General features: G+C 39.6%; 1 protein-coding gene and 1 pseudogene across 1 annotated transcript in view; one reads left to right on the top strand and one right to left on the bottom strand.

Annotated features, from left to right (window-relative positions):
- The window catches only part of LOC115425609 (serine/threonine-protein kinase N2-like), a 29811-nt gene extending 21875 nt beyond the window's left edge, over positions 1-7936 (bottom strand). Inside the window, exons 1-4 of the mRNA XM_030143241.1 lie at positions 7067-7936; positions 6658-6835; positions 4077-4228; positions 413-605 (exon numbers count right to left, since the gene is read on the bottom strand). Of these exons, the coding sequence (XP_029999101.1) occupies positions 413-605; positions 4077-4228; positions 6658-6829 (517 nt within the window). The 5' untranslated portion in view covers positions 6830-6835; positions 7067-7936. The remainder of the gene's footprint in view (positions 1-412; positions 606-4076; positions 4229-6657; positions 6836-7066) is intronic.
- A 493-nt stretch (positions 7937-8429) lies between these two features.
- Positions 8430-12844, top strand: LOC115425608 (protein SET-like; annotated as a pseudogene).
- Positions 12845-14779: the final 1935 nt, after the last annotated feature.

The following is a 14779-nucleotide window of genomic DNA, read 5'->3' as shown; positions in this document are numbered from 1 at the left end:
GTGATCTGGTAGGATTGGCGATTCTACCAGTAGAGACTCCGATCGTAGTCTCTACTGGTAGAAACTCCGATCCTGCCAGTAGAAGGGTTAGGGTTAGGGTTCGGATTGGAGTTTCTACTGGTAGAGACTATGAGATATATATATATATATATATATATATATATATATATATATATATATATATATATATTTTTTTTTTTTTTTTTTTTTTTTTTCAAGCATGAAATCATTCTTTGTGGATCAAAATATAATACAAATGATTATTTTTAACATGACAAAAGTGTCATAAAAACACACTGATTTGAACAGGGGTCATTTTGACCCATTTATGTTAGAGTGGAGGGTCCAGACACTCGTCCATCTAAGGGTTAATGTGAAACACAGAGTAAACACCTCCAGTCTGCAGTCATACCTGTTAAGGAGGCCGGTCTGATGGAGAGGACGGACGTGGACGTGGACAGGGGACCCTCCGGTCTGGGCTTCTGGGGGGAGGGGGCTTCGGCTGAAGGCTCCTCAGGCTGCTGACTCTTCTCCTTCAGGTATTTCTCCAGAGACTGACGTAGAAGATCCAGCTTCTGGGAGGATTCCTGCAGCCGGGACTGAGCCTGAAGGGAGCACCATGTTACACATGAGCAGCAGCTTTGGTTCACTGTGGGTTGGCATTTGAGCTTTTTCCTGATATTTCTACACAATCAGCAGATTAACTGTTAGAGAAAATGTCTGTTAGGTTCAGCTCTAAATGTCAGACCAACACACACTGCAGGTCAAAGTGGCCTTTTCCACATGTGACCCATATCGGATTTTTTTAGCTCAGGCCAAGAGTAATTGTGAAAGCGTGCGTCCAGTGTAGTCTTCATCATCGTCATCTTTATAGTCTTTGTCGTCTTTGTTGTCATCTTTGTCAGTAATTTCTTCAAGCATCTTCTCTGAAACTACTGGTTGGATTTATTTCAAATTTTTTTATGTATCTTATTTTGGACAATCTCTACAAACTTTGTTCCCAGTTTTGAGAAATTTAGTTTTTTAATTTTTGCCGAATTTTTGAAATGTAAAAAATGTGTCTTTCCTTCTACTGGTCCATAGTTTGATGGTTTATTACATGGAAATGGTTCCAGATATCAATATAGTTCCTATTGATCACTGATAGAAGTCATATATGGACTATGACTGGATGAGTTGAGTTCTCCTCCAGTGAAAGTCCCGCCTACTTTTATAGTTAGACTGATCTGCGTCCAGACCACAGGACTGGAACATAGAACAGAACCTCAAAAACCTCACACATTCAACTGGTATTCATTCATATAGAACAGGACGCTGACAAACAGGGACACTGGAACTATTTTTTTTTTTTTATAACCATCTGAACAGCACAAATCCTTTTTTTTTTAAAATCAGACCCAGGCCATTTACATACGTGGTCCTAAATCAGATTCATATCTGATATTTTGAGATACAACTGCAGTCTAAACAGTCATGTCGCAATTCATCTGACTTTTTTACTTCATTGAAATGCGACAGATGGAGGAGGCGGGACCTGGGGAGATCCATATTTACTTCCATAAACACAATGTGGCATTGTTTCAGGACTGTAGACTCACACATGAGTCTAATGGCGTCACATTTGAATTATATTTGTACTAACGTGAACATCCACACAAAAAATTGGATTTCAGCAAAACATCAGAATTACACATTAAGACCTGCAGTGAGAATGTAGCGTAGTAGATCAAAATCTTAGACTAGACTAGACTAGACTAGACTAGACTAGAATAGAATAGAATAGAATAGAATAGAATAGAATAGAATACAATACAATACAATACAATAGAATAGAATAGAAAAATAGAGTGAATATAAAAAAGTCAAATATGAAAATAGAATATAAAGTAAAATAAGAATAGAACTAAAAGCAGAATAAAATAAAAACAGACATAAAATGTGAATAGACACGATATTACCAGTATGTATATTTATGAACAAGTCTATAAAAATAGTCCATTTATGTTTTAATAAATATTGAACAAATATTTCACTGTTATTGCAAGATCAGAGGATTATTGCATGAACTTATTGCACATAATTCACCTTATACAGGGTTATTGCACATTATTGGAAGTAAGTACATGAGGATACATTGACAGAAGTGATCGTTCAGGAAAAAACTTCAGCATTAATTAGAATTGACTCTATCTCAGCCAGTTTTAAAGTGTAACATTATCCTGGTTTTTAATCTATCTCCATCTGCAGCATGATTCTGAAAAGTCAGAAAGGTTCAGGAGTTACAGGGCAGGAGGAGGTGACGAGGAGGTGTAGTTTAAGGACATCAGGAAAACAGAGAATCACAGAGTCTCAACTCTCCTTTGCAGAATCGCACGAAGCTCTGAAAGGTTTGGTTTTTGGTTTTGTACTGACTTTCCACCTAAAAAGACCCACTTAAAAAAAATGAATGTCACTTTAACAGTGGGTTATATTTAGGACATTTTCCTTGTGTTACCTTGTCGTCATTCAGTCGTTTCCCACAGGAACAGAAGCCCTGAAGTCTCTTTGAACAGACTGCATTCGCCTCGATTGTCCACTGTTACTGTCTGACTTCAGTGTCTTCATGTTAGTTCAAAGAGTAGAAGACTTTGTTTTTAGAGCGGTGTTCCATTCTTTTACTGTAAAAGCGTAGAGTTTTGGTGCAGTGTTGTTGGTTTTATTGTCTGACTAGATTGCATTAACATCAAATATTATAGCGTACGAGTACTAAATGGTTGAGTTAACATTGGCATCAAGGTGTGAAGGCTTGACATGGTTTTACGGCAACAAATGACATGTTGAGCCATTTTCATTCATAAAATACAGCTTTTTACCCCGCCCCCCCCAATGAGGAGACAAGGGGTATTGTTTTTGGTTTGTTTGTTAACACAAGCAGCAAAACTATTGGTTGAATTCATACCAAATTGGGTTCATAGATTGCCCGTGACCCAGAATAGAACTGATTACATTTTGGGAAAAGTAGGTGAAAGTTTCAATTTTTTATTAATTTTTTAATTCTTTTTTTCCTCCATTTACTTATAATGGGTGAAATTTCAAATAAGTCTCAGTATGCGAGTAAGCTGTCAGTCAATGCCTGACACGACAGATGTCAAAGCTTCTGAGAAATTTACAGATGGATTTCATCACTTATTAGAGTGATGTCTAAATCAGGGATGTCAAACTCACTTTAGTTCAGGTTCCACATACAGACCAATTAAAACCCAAGCGGACCGGACCAGGAAAATAATAGCATACAAACCAATTAATAATGTCAACTACAAATGTGCATCTTTGTTTTAGTACAAAAAAGTAAAATTACATTATATAATAACAAACTATCCTTTCACAAACAGATGTGAATAACCTGAGCAACTGTGTACAATGTGAAATTTTGTAAGAGCAATATTATGCCTCATCTGAACATTTTCACGCGTGCATTACAACTCACACATCACAGTGGATCTCCAAAAGTACACGGGAATAACTTTGTTAAAATTGCACTTTCCTTAAGAAATGTCAGGTTTTTCATACGCTATTCAGATTTTTTTTTTTTTTTTAAAGGATAGTTTGTAAATGTAAACATTTCTATAATGCCATATTACTTTTGCAATTTTTCACAATAAAACAAAGAAAAATTTGGACTTGTCCTAATTTGTATGTTATTATGACAGTACTTTATTGGTCTGACCCACTTGAGACCATATTGGTTTGTATGTGGAACCTGAACTAAAATGAGTTCTATACCCTTGATTTTTAACATCCTCGTTGTAATTTTTACACTTTGCAAAATCAACCCAAGGGCCAGATTGGACCCTTTGGTGGGCTGGTTTTAGCCCCCGGACCATATGTTTGACACCCCTGGTCTAAATAAAACAATGGAGACCAGAATGAGTCCTGAAAAAAAATACTACCTTGGTATTTTTTTGAAAGAAGTTCAGTTCCATGGGTTTGTGGAGCAGCATCTAGTGGCCGTCAGAGGTATTACACCTACACATATTGATTTGACTGTAACAAGACTATTTCTATAGAACAGTACTGGTCATTTTACTGTACTTGACCTCAGTCAGTGCCTTCTGGTCCAGTGATGAGATTCCCTCCAGCTGCTTGACCACATCTCGGGCCAACACCACCGCGTCCGACTCTCTCTGCATGTAATGTTTCAACTCCGCCAAGCGGGCGTCTGCCGGACAGACGGCAGGTGGACAGAACCCTGAGAGGGAGGAAGACAGAGGTTGTAAAAGCACTTTAACCCATCTCAGCACAGCTATACATCCCCGTTGAAACTCTTTTCATTCCTGCAATCAATATTTATAAAGCTGAAGCGAGCCCACTTTCTGTAAAATGTCACCGTGCTCCAGGCAAAGGTCTTAATGTTCAATTTTTTTTATGTCTCTGGCATTTAGCTGACACTTATCTGAAATGTATGAGGGGCTTTAAAGACTAGATAAAAATGACCAGATGGAAAAACACTCACCTGTTGCTTAGCTTAGCTCGAAATACAATGGTGTACAATGCATTGGTTTGGATCAAGCATTAATAATCATATTTTATTTCCTAGAGTTAATAGACCTTAGTCAAAAAAATATCCCAAACAAGAAAATAAAGATGCATTGACCATATTTCCTGCCAGAAAACCAATACTATTACAAAGTTTATTCACTTAACTCTGCATAAATCCAGGCTAAAACTTTTTTAAATGTTTAATTTAAAGGCTCACCTCAGTCCTTACAAAACTAGATTTTTACTCATTAATTTTCATGAGTATTCTACAAATAATATAAAACAAGCATAAATGTTACAGCCAAGCTCCTGAACAAGGATATCAGCAAAAAGACAGACTGGTTGTTTTCTTAATCCACACAAAGAATGATTCCACTGAAGATGAGCTATTCTTGTTCAGCAGTTTAATTAAAATTGGTAAAAACAGTTACTCTGTATTATTACTATTATTATTCATAACAATACTATAATAATGATGAAAGATTCTTACAAATAAAAACTAGCAAAAATGTTAAACTATAATAACTGTCATAACTCATAATAATTAGCTTTGATCAGCTGCTAACTGCACAAATTGTTGACTGTCTTACTTGCATAAATGTTCTGAAACATTTGCAAGTTGTTTAAAAAAAAAAAAAAAAAAACGAGACGCTTCTGTGGAAGAGTGCCTCGTCATCGGCCGAGAATCGTGCCAGAGCAACAGAGAAAAACTGGATTTATTATCTACTTTTACAGTGGTGTACGAGCACAAAGGGTATTAAACAGCCTGCAGCAGCAGAGAAGACAACGAGTCGCTGCAGATGTTAATGTTATAAGGAATCAATTGTGAGGAAAGGAGGTCAGGGGTCAGGGAAAGGAAATATGAGCTGAGGAAACAAGGTAGAGAATTACCGACTCCAATTTCACACTCTTGCTTTTGAGCCAGGAGTCCATTTGTAGGCGCTACTGTTTGTGTTGTTACTCATATACAGACACACATCTGTACCTGGTTCAGAATGAAAAGTCACGTTCACTCTCTGTCTCTATTAATGCTGCCAGAGTGGTTTTATTTCAGGATTATACTAATAACACCCACAAAGATGACAGTTGGCAGGAAGCATGGTTCAACCAATCTGGGGTTTTGATACCAGTTCAGATATTCGTGAAATAAAGCTGCTGCTGCTGCTGCTGCTCAGTCGATGTGACCATTTTCAGGCCAAAAACACAGGCTTATTTGTTTGGTTTTGCAGGAAATAGTTTTGGTGCAGTAAAACTCCTCAGTGTGAACAGATTAAGGAACGGCTCTAGTTTCTATAGCAGTAACACCTTCACCTGTTTAGAGGAAATCTGGTACAAACATATGCTACTGGTTGTTTAAGTCAATCCTTAAGAAATAAAATCTTCAATAACAATTATTTTTATCTTTGTTGTTTGAAAGTTCTCTGTCCAAAAAGCAGAAACAATTCTTAATATTACACTTAAGAAGACTGAAAATAGTTCAAAAAGAGTAAAAACAAGTTAAGAAAATCTTACTCACAAAAAGAGACGTCCTGTTGTGTTACATCTTTGTCGACAAGATATCAAGACAAACTAGTGTCGACAAGATAACAAGGCACAAACTAGTGCTGTCACAACAAAAGGAGCTGATAGATGGAATCCATCAGGAGCAGAAGTGGAAAAATGGTGTGAACGGCATGTCAGCAGCAATTACACAGAGTATTTAATACAAATTTGTCACTCACCAAAGTAATTAACAAAATGCTCAGTTTAAAAACTCAATTTGCAGCCTGATCCCTTCAAATCAGTCTCAGACTTGAGCTTTGGAGGTTAAATACACAAGGAGTCTTTTTTTTAATTGCAATTATTAGTCTAAATGTTTTTACTTTTTGTTTTTGGTAGATTTCTGGTTCAATGAGCAGTCTTTATTTGTCAGCGTTTAATAAATCTGATTGTAACTAATAAATGGTGTCAGAGATGTTTTGATGATTCTCTCTGATGACTCTAATTGAGCATTTCATGCCTGTTTCCAGGTAATTTACTCTCACAGACACTGAATATCAATTATTTTTCAAAGAAATTTTGCTTAATGTGCATTTAACAGCTCCTCTTGGAATCTAGTGCCTCTTCCCGTGGCCCTCTGAGGGGCTCCAGGTGTCTGACCTCCATGAGTGGAGCTGTCAGGATTTCCGCCAGCATCACCACCAACACTGCCAACATCGCCGCCGCCGCTGCTACTGCTGCTGCCAGCCTGGGTGACTTTGATAATCTGCAGTCGGATCAGCTCAATCTTGGAGCGGCTATCCTGCAGCATCTGCTGAGCTGTGGACAACATCTGATCCTGGATAACAACATCACATCAAGAGAAAACAAGCAGCACTTCATCACTACTGACAGGTCAAATGGAAGCACATTCACACACATAAACAAATAATAACAACAAACTCAAAACAAGTGGCTATACATGAGGAAATGACCAATAACAGCTCTGGGCTGCTAGAGCAAGTAAAAACAAGTGTCAAAGAAACAGAACAACGTGTTCAAGAACAGTATGACTTTGCACTTCACTAACCTCAGGGTGATGCTCTCGCTCCTGGCTGAATTAGGACTAATTTGTCATCCCCTTTGGAGGTGGAGGGGGGACTTCTCAGGTTGCGCCTCTCCACCTTCACTATCCTTGAAACACAACAAGTCCTGTGATGTTATGTGCGTGCAGAGGGCTCCTCTGATGCAGCTCCTACATCTTCAGACCTGGCTCACACAGCCTGTCCTCCTGTTTGTTTTCACCTCCCTGCAGCCTCCTCTGCAACGTCCCCTTCCCGCTGCATCCTCATCCTCCGCTCTTGTAACCAAATCTCTCTCTCTCCTTGTCTTTGAGCTTTCTGCAGGGGGGAAGGCAGAGTTCTTCTCTCCGCTGCCAGCACTGCTGCTGCTGCTACTGCTGCTCTGACAGTGCTGATCACCAGCTCTGGGCTCGGCATTGGCCGTTTCATGACCACATGTTCCCCTGCTGTCACCAACCAAAAGACAAACACCACAGAGCTGCTACTGCTGCTCCTTTCGGGACAAGACAGAAACAAGCCTGCAGTGTTTAGGAGATTTGTTTAACCTGCTGTGACAAGAAGGGGGTGTGAGGGACATTGAGAGCCACACTGATGGCTGTTAACAGGGGGTGGGATACATAATATGAGCAGCTGCTGGTGTAAGGAATGGAGTTTTACTGTGAATTCAGGCTGCATTCAAGGAGACATGACAGCCCCATGCCCTGTCACCTTTTAAATCATTACATAACTGTGAGAAAATTCAACTAATGCAAGTACTATGATTTACAGGTAGATGAAGTGTCTTCTTTTCTCGGGAAGCATCCAACTATCATAAAGGTTTTAGACTTATATGTTAAATTTCTGACTGCATAAAGTGTCTTTTTATGTGTTAGTGTTAGCTAAACTGCACACAGGTCAGACTGTTATGCTAATTAGCTTAAACCACCAGAACAGGACGAGGCTCCGACTGAAGCATCTGTGTCAAAGTGCGACACTGCGAGCCGGTTGAACTGAAGGTTAAATGAATAAAGGCATTCCCAGTCAGTCCCGACTAATTTGAAACCACTTGAGGGGGATAATATAAGCAATGAGAGAGGATTTATTGAATTTAGGTGTGATTTTAAGGCAAGAGGCATTAGTGAATCAGCCAATCGGAGCGTAGTAATCAGGCTATAACAGGTCTGGAGCGGATTTCGTCATTAGGTTTATGTAAATAATTCAGACGTTTTCGACGGCTGCATAAAGTGTTTTTAAGCGCTGTTTTCTTACCTAAAATATGATGTTTAACCGCTAACAGACTTGGTCGAATTACGTCTGACAGGCTAATTAGCGATTAGGCACCTAGCTGCTTCAGCATCTTTTTTTAAAGTGCGCAAGTGCGAGTCGGCCGAGCTGAAGGTTTGTCCCGGGCCAAATAAACCCATTTATTTTTGGGCCTAGAGTAGTTATAAATTATTCCGAGGGGTGATATAAGTAATTATAGGGGGATTTAGTTGAATTGGTGTTTGATTTGAAGTGAAGGGGCATTAGTAAATAGTCAAAGTGGGGCTGTGTAGTGAGACCTACTTTGAGAGGCGGAGCTCGCTTCAGCTCCAGTCGCCGAGGCGCGTTCGTAATGAAAGGAGCGCGTGAGCGGCGGTTGCTGTGACTTCCTCGCTCATCGGCAGCTACATTGTGTGGAGAGCAGCACGTTGTTGGCTTCTGCACGCTGAACTTTACGCCGAATTAACGTTCTCCTGTCCAGGGAGAAACCACATTCAAAGCTACCAGCTATTCTCTCAGACGTCTGTAAGTTACCCCAGCTTGCGAAAACATGTCGGCCTCGGCGGCAAAAGTGAGTAAAAAGGAGCTGAACTCGAACCATGACGGAGCGGACGAAACCTCCGGTAAGAAGGGGAATGGCGGCCTCCTGTACTGTTCACCGCCATTTTCACTTTCTTCTCTAACATAATGTGCTTTGCCACAGGATGCAATATTGTTCATTATTATTGTGCGTATTGCTCTACTTTTCGTCCCTGGAGCCGCTTTTCGGTTAACCACAGCGGTTGTTGCGCGTATTCCCATTTCGCTAACGGCGGCTAGCGCACCAGCTAACGCGTTTATTAGCATACCGCTATTCCTGCCCGCTGTTGTTCAGTTCAGACCGGTGCTGAGAGGCCATGTTAGCTAGTTAATTTAGCATTATCAGCGTGGCCAGTTGTGTCGATGGCTGCTGAGTAAGTGGCGGTATGCGATGCTGGTGAACAATTGTGGTGTGTGCTGTTGGGGCTTTAACTCAAAGTAGATGATTCGTTTAATAAGAAGGTGGTTATTTACTGAGAAAGTTGCCCGTTTCTTTTGCTTGCTAGCAGCTAGCTAGGCAGTGTTGTTGTTGTAATGTTACCTAACGCTAGCTGACGACGTTCTGTTTTGTTACTTGCCAATATGCATTTAAATCTACCACCCCCGCTCTCGGTCAAACGGGTGATTAGAATTGTGGTTTATTGGAGGACCGGGCCGGGTGGAGGGCGCTTGGACGTCCAGGTGGTGTAGTCTGGCATCTGTCCCCGCTCGGTCTCTCACGTTATCGCGGCTCTCTCACTGTGTGTCCCACATTTAAACCACGCGGCCTTGTCGGTAGCAGCCGGCAGGAAACGGTGAGTGTCTGAGCCGCGAGATGTCTTGCGATTGGCCCTTCAGTGTACCTTCACCTCCGGAGAAGACCGTTTGCAATCTGACGCATAAGCACTGATTAAATACCTTTACTCGAGTACTGCACAGGTCTGAGGGTATTTCCATTTTCTGATACCTTGTATTTCTGTTCGACCAGACAAATATTGGACTTTTACACACTACTGCTCTGATTTGGTAACTTAAAAGTTTCTCCTCTTAACTCGTTTTGTGATAGTTGAAATCAACCAACAATTAGGTTTATGGTTGTACTTTGTACATAATTAAGGGAATGCAGGATACTTCCTTGTAACGCGTGTTTTAATATTGTGTAACGCTCTTTTTATTTGTGTTAAAAGATTTTTTGGCATCGAAATAAATGTTTTACGACCATAAGTAAAATTTCAGAATGGCTAACATGAGAATGAACAAAAATAGACAGTTTATACTAGCCACGTGTGTATTGTATCAATTGGAATTAGATTTTTCTTAAATGTTTTTATCCACATTTATTTCATGTGTTGTTTTAACAAGACTCGTTTTCCTCATGTGTACAACATTGAGTAGACTTGTGTAAAATAAATGCATCATAAGTTTTGTAATTTAATTTAAAAAAATAAAATAAAATCATCAGACATGTACTATTCAAAACTGTTAGACACCTGTCTTCTGTAGTAAAAGGCCAAAATATTTGCATGAGATGTAGTGGAGCAGATCTAAACAGGAGCATAAAATGTAAATGACTGAAACACGTGTGTTTGAGTATTGTAAACAGGTACATCCCACCACTATTCACTAGATTAATGGTGGGTTAATTGTCATTTTAACTCTATCTTCCACTATCGCATAACTTTACTTAGTGGTACATGTGAGATTGCCAAAAGAGTTGATATACAACAACTCACTGATAGTATGTCAGCTGTTGCAAATACAGTGTGCATTGCCATTATTACATTCCCATGGATTTGATGAAAAAGGTTATTATTTTTACCAAGTTAATTGCGTGTCATTTAACAGTTGTTTTGTTTTTGTTTCTTTTTTCTGCAGAGAAAGAGCAGCAAGAAGCTATTGAACACATTGACGAAGTTCAAAACGAAATTGACAGGTAATGCAGTCTGCCAAGTTATGTAAATTATGCATGTTGGAACAGTTTGTGTCATTAGAAGAAAACAAATGACAAGCACATCTTTGTCAGGAAGAGGGACTGACTAATGAAATCAACTGCTGTCATTTATGGTTGATGTGTAACCTGGCAAAATCTCAGTCCTCCGTACTGTTGTGACAGTCTCATCCATGAATAAATTACATGACTACTAGAGTGATATATGATGACAGTAACTAGTAACTAAATGTAAAGTAAGACACTACAATGTGTTCTGTACCACAGGTTGAACGAGCAAGCCAGTGAGGAGATCCTCAAGTAGAACAGAAATACAACAAACTTCGTCAGCCATTCTTTCAGAAGAGGTCAGAACTGATCGCCAAATCCCCAATTTCTGGGTCACCAATTTGTCAACCATCCACAAGGTAATTATTTCATCTAAGTCAACGAACTACATTATAGCAACATGTTTATCCTGTGGTTAATGGTGTTTGAACACATTTTTCTGCAGTATCTGCCCTACTGGGGGAGGAAGATGAAGAAGCGCTTCATTACTGAGCCGAGTGGAGGTGACAGAGTTTGAAGACATCAAGTCAGGCTACAGAATAGATTTTGTAAGTATGGTTTGCTGAAACAGTCATCAGGACATGTGTGTAGTCTGTTGTGTTCTTACCTGATTGTATTTTGTGCCTCAGTATTTCGATGAAAATCCGGTACTTCGAAAACAACGTACTTTCCAAAGAGTTCCATCTGAATGAGAGCGGAGACCCATCTTCAAAGTCGACAGGAAATCAATGGAAATCAGGAAAGGGTTTGTATTATTTTTTTACACTACATTGTCTCCTTCCTCCATCTTTGATACCTTCTCATTTTGATGACTCTTTTTAAAATGTTTTAGGACCTGACCAAGCGCTCCAGCCAGACACAGAACAAAGCAGGAAGGAAGAGGCAACATGAAGAGCCAGAGAGCTTCTTCACTTGGTTCACTGATCACGCCGATGCTGGCGCTGACGAGCTCGGGGAGGTCATCAAGGACGACATCTGGCCTAACCCTCTGCAGTACTACCTGGTATGTTCACGTAAACTAATGGAATGCTGGTTCAAGACCCCATTTCCCCCAACCCTTTATGTTACATTGGTCTTGTGGGGATTTTCCCATTTTCTATCCACTAAAAGCGGCACCACGCTGCTTCTACTGTTTGGAAAGTCAAGATAACCAGCGCTGATTCTGATCTGCAGGTTCCTGATATGGATATGAAGAGGGCGAGGTGAGGACGACGAGGAAGATGAGGAGGGTCTGGAGGGACATAGACGAGGAAGGTGATGAAGATGGTGAAGAGGATTAGGAGGACGATGGAGAAGACGGAGAGGTAACATGACTTCTACAACTGGATATGTAGATACCCCAAATGTGACATACTTCCACACACATTTTGGGATTATAATCATTCAGCAGCAACATGAGAAGTACAGCTCTACACACTTAAACAGAGTGTACGAGTTTAAAATTCAAACCTTTCTCTACACATACTTCATACTTTGTATTTATTTGTATGTTTATCTTCTACTTGATTAAACCTTTTGTATTTCTCATGGTTAAATGGGGGAATAGTCTGTTAGGATTGCTGTTCTATTCATTTTACCCTGTAAGGACAAAATATGTTGATGTTAAAACTTATTGGCCTGTTTTTTTTTTTTTATGTTTATTATTTTTTTCCAGGATGACGAAGGAGAAGACGACTAAGAAATAACATCATCATCTACCCATACCCTCAACCTTCTATTCCCTGTTTGGTTTTTCCACTCATGTTCGGGAGCAAAGGTTTTAATTTATTTTTACTTTTTGTTTCTTTTTTTTTTTTTTTCTTTTTTTTTTACGTGTGCTTCGTTCTCCATTCTGAAGCCTCTTCACCTGTTGGTGCCATGTTTTGTTCTCCTTGACTCATAAGGCCGTTGGCACTTTGCCCTGAATTGTGAGTACCATCCCTGAAGAAAAAAAAAAAAAAATCATCTCAAAAAATAATAATAAAAGTATAAAAATAGAATCAGCACGGCATCCTGAGTAGAATTTGAAGACAACTGGTGCAGAATTCCTTCTGTTAAAGGTTGTGTGGTAAATTTGACTAAAGCCATGGTGTAGTGACCTAGTGCTAGCAGACCTCGAGAGAAAAGAAACTCCCTTTCTTTTCAGTTGGGCATTGATCCCTTAAAAAAACTGTTATTTTTCCCCTATGTGGTTAACGAGTACCAGCTCATTCTTTGACTTGTAATGTTCAGGGGGAGGGGGGGTGGGGTAAGCTGGGGAGGGGCAGGGAGTATGTTGGTTATGGGGAGAGTGGTTATTTTGACACCATTTCTATGGGACTTTTTTTTTTTTTTTTTTTCATTGTATTGTTTTACAGATATCCATGAGATTTGAAATGACATTTTTAATAAAGAACAAAATGGAAAAAAAACAAGCTTTAAATTTTGGCCCCCACTGCTTCACGACTTAACTCCCTGTTATCTCAAGAATTTCCATTTAATCACCCTTTCCTTTTCGCTGGGGGGAAAAGAAACTGTTTTAAATTTGAGGTGTACAACTTGCTTTGTTACAATAATAAACTTACTGTGTATACATGTGTGGGAGTCTTCAAACCAAATAGGTGCTTAGAAAGACGGTTTATTTCAAAAAATAGATTTAATCTGCAGCAGCATAGGCACCAGGGTTAAACTGAACACAGGGATGTCAAACTCAGGTGAGTTCAGGTTCCACAGACAGACTGATCTGAAATGGGTCAGACCAGTAAAATAATAACCTACAAAGTACAGTTTTCTGTGTTTTAGAGTGAAAAAAGTAAAACTACATTATGAAAATGTTTTCATCTACAAACTCCTTCCATGAACCTGAAATTTCTGTAGAAAAATAAGTAATTTTAACAATATTTTGCCTCAGTTTATCATTTCCACCTGTAAATTATAACTTACAGGTCACAGTGGATCTACAAATACACAATATTTAATATAATGATTAAAATGACATTTCTATTTCAAGTACATTTTTTTGTGAAGGATAGGTTGTAAATGTAAACATTTTCATGTAATTTCACTTTTTTTTTTTACACTTGGATCATTTATAGGTTATTATGATGGTATTTAATTAATGTGACCCACTTCAGATCATATTGGTCTGAATGTGGAACCTGAACTAGAAGGATTTGAACATCCTAGACAGTTAATATCAAAGTGTCATTTCTGCATTTCACTCATTCGTCGTATGGGAAGGATTGGAGTCTTTGGCGGACCAGTTTTGACCCACGGGCCGTATGTTGGACACCCCTGCCGTACGCTCACAGTCCATCAGCTCGTGAAGGATTTTGGTGTCATTAATAAGCTGGAAGCGAAGTCTTCCTGTAACAGTCGATGGGTGATCAGAGCCAGGAAGGTGTGTTCGGACTCATCAAATTTGGATTTTGTGACTGTGTCTGGCCAGTCGCTGGGCTGGAACGCCCAACTGGAACGAGAAGAAGGTGAAACAGCATCTGAAGTGAACAGGGACTGGAAGAGAGGGGTCCATCACAGAAGAACAGAGGGATTCTACACCGGTATTTCACCAAATCCACTCAGCTGTCCTGGTGTCGAATGCATCACATCGTACACTACGTTCACACGTAGGGCCTTAATGCGCAATTCAGATTTTTTTAGGTGAATCTTTTTTTTTTTTTATGTGCTGGTTCATATTCCACATTAAATGCGACTTCTATCAGTTTTGAGTCTGAACTGAATGTGACCCTGAAGTGACCCACATGAACTAAGAGGTCCTGAAGTGACCCACATGAACTAAAGAGGTCCTGAAGTGACCCACATGAACTAAGAGGTTCCTTAAGTGACCTGATAGAATGTGAGACCACGCAGAACACACTGTGTTTACCGAAGGAAATACGTTTTTTCCCTCTGCTCCTCCTCCTGGGACGCAGAGTTGTGACACTTGTAGCATTTCAATGACGCAAAG

The sequence above is a fragment of the Sphaeramia orbicularis genome, chromosome 9 (assembly GCF_902148855.1).
Source record: "Sphaeramia orbicularis chromosome 9, fSphaOr1.1, whole genome shotgun sequence".
Classification (NCBI taxonomy): Eukaryota; Metazoa; Chordata; class Actinopteri; order Kurtiformes; family Apogonidae; genus Sphaeramia; species Sphaeramia orbicularis.
Note: the sequence above shows the minus strand (reverse complement) of the source record. Positions and strands in the feature narration are given on the sequence as shown.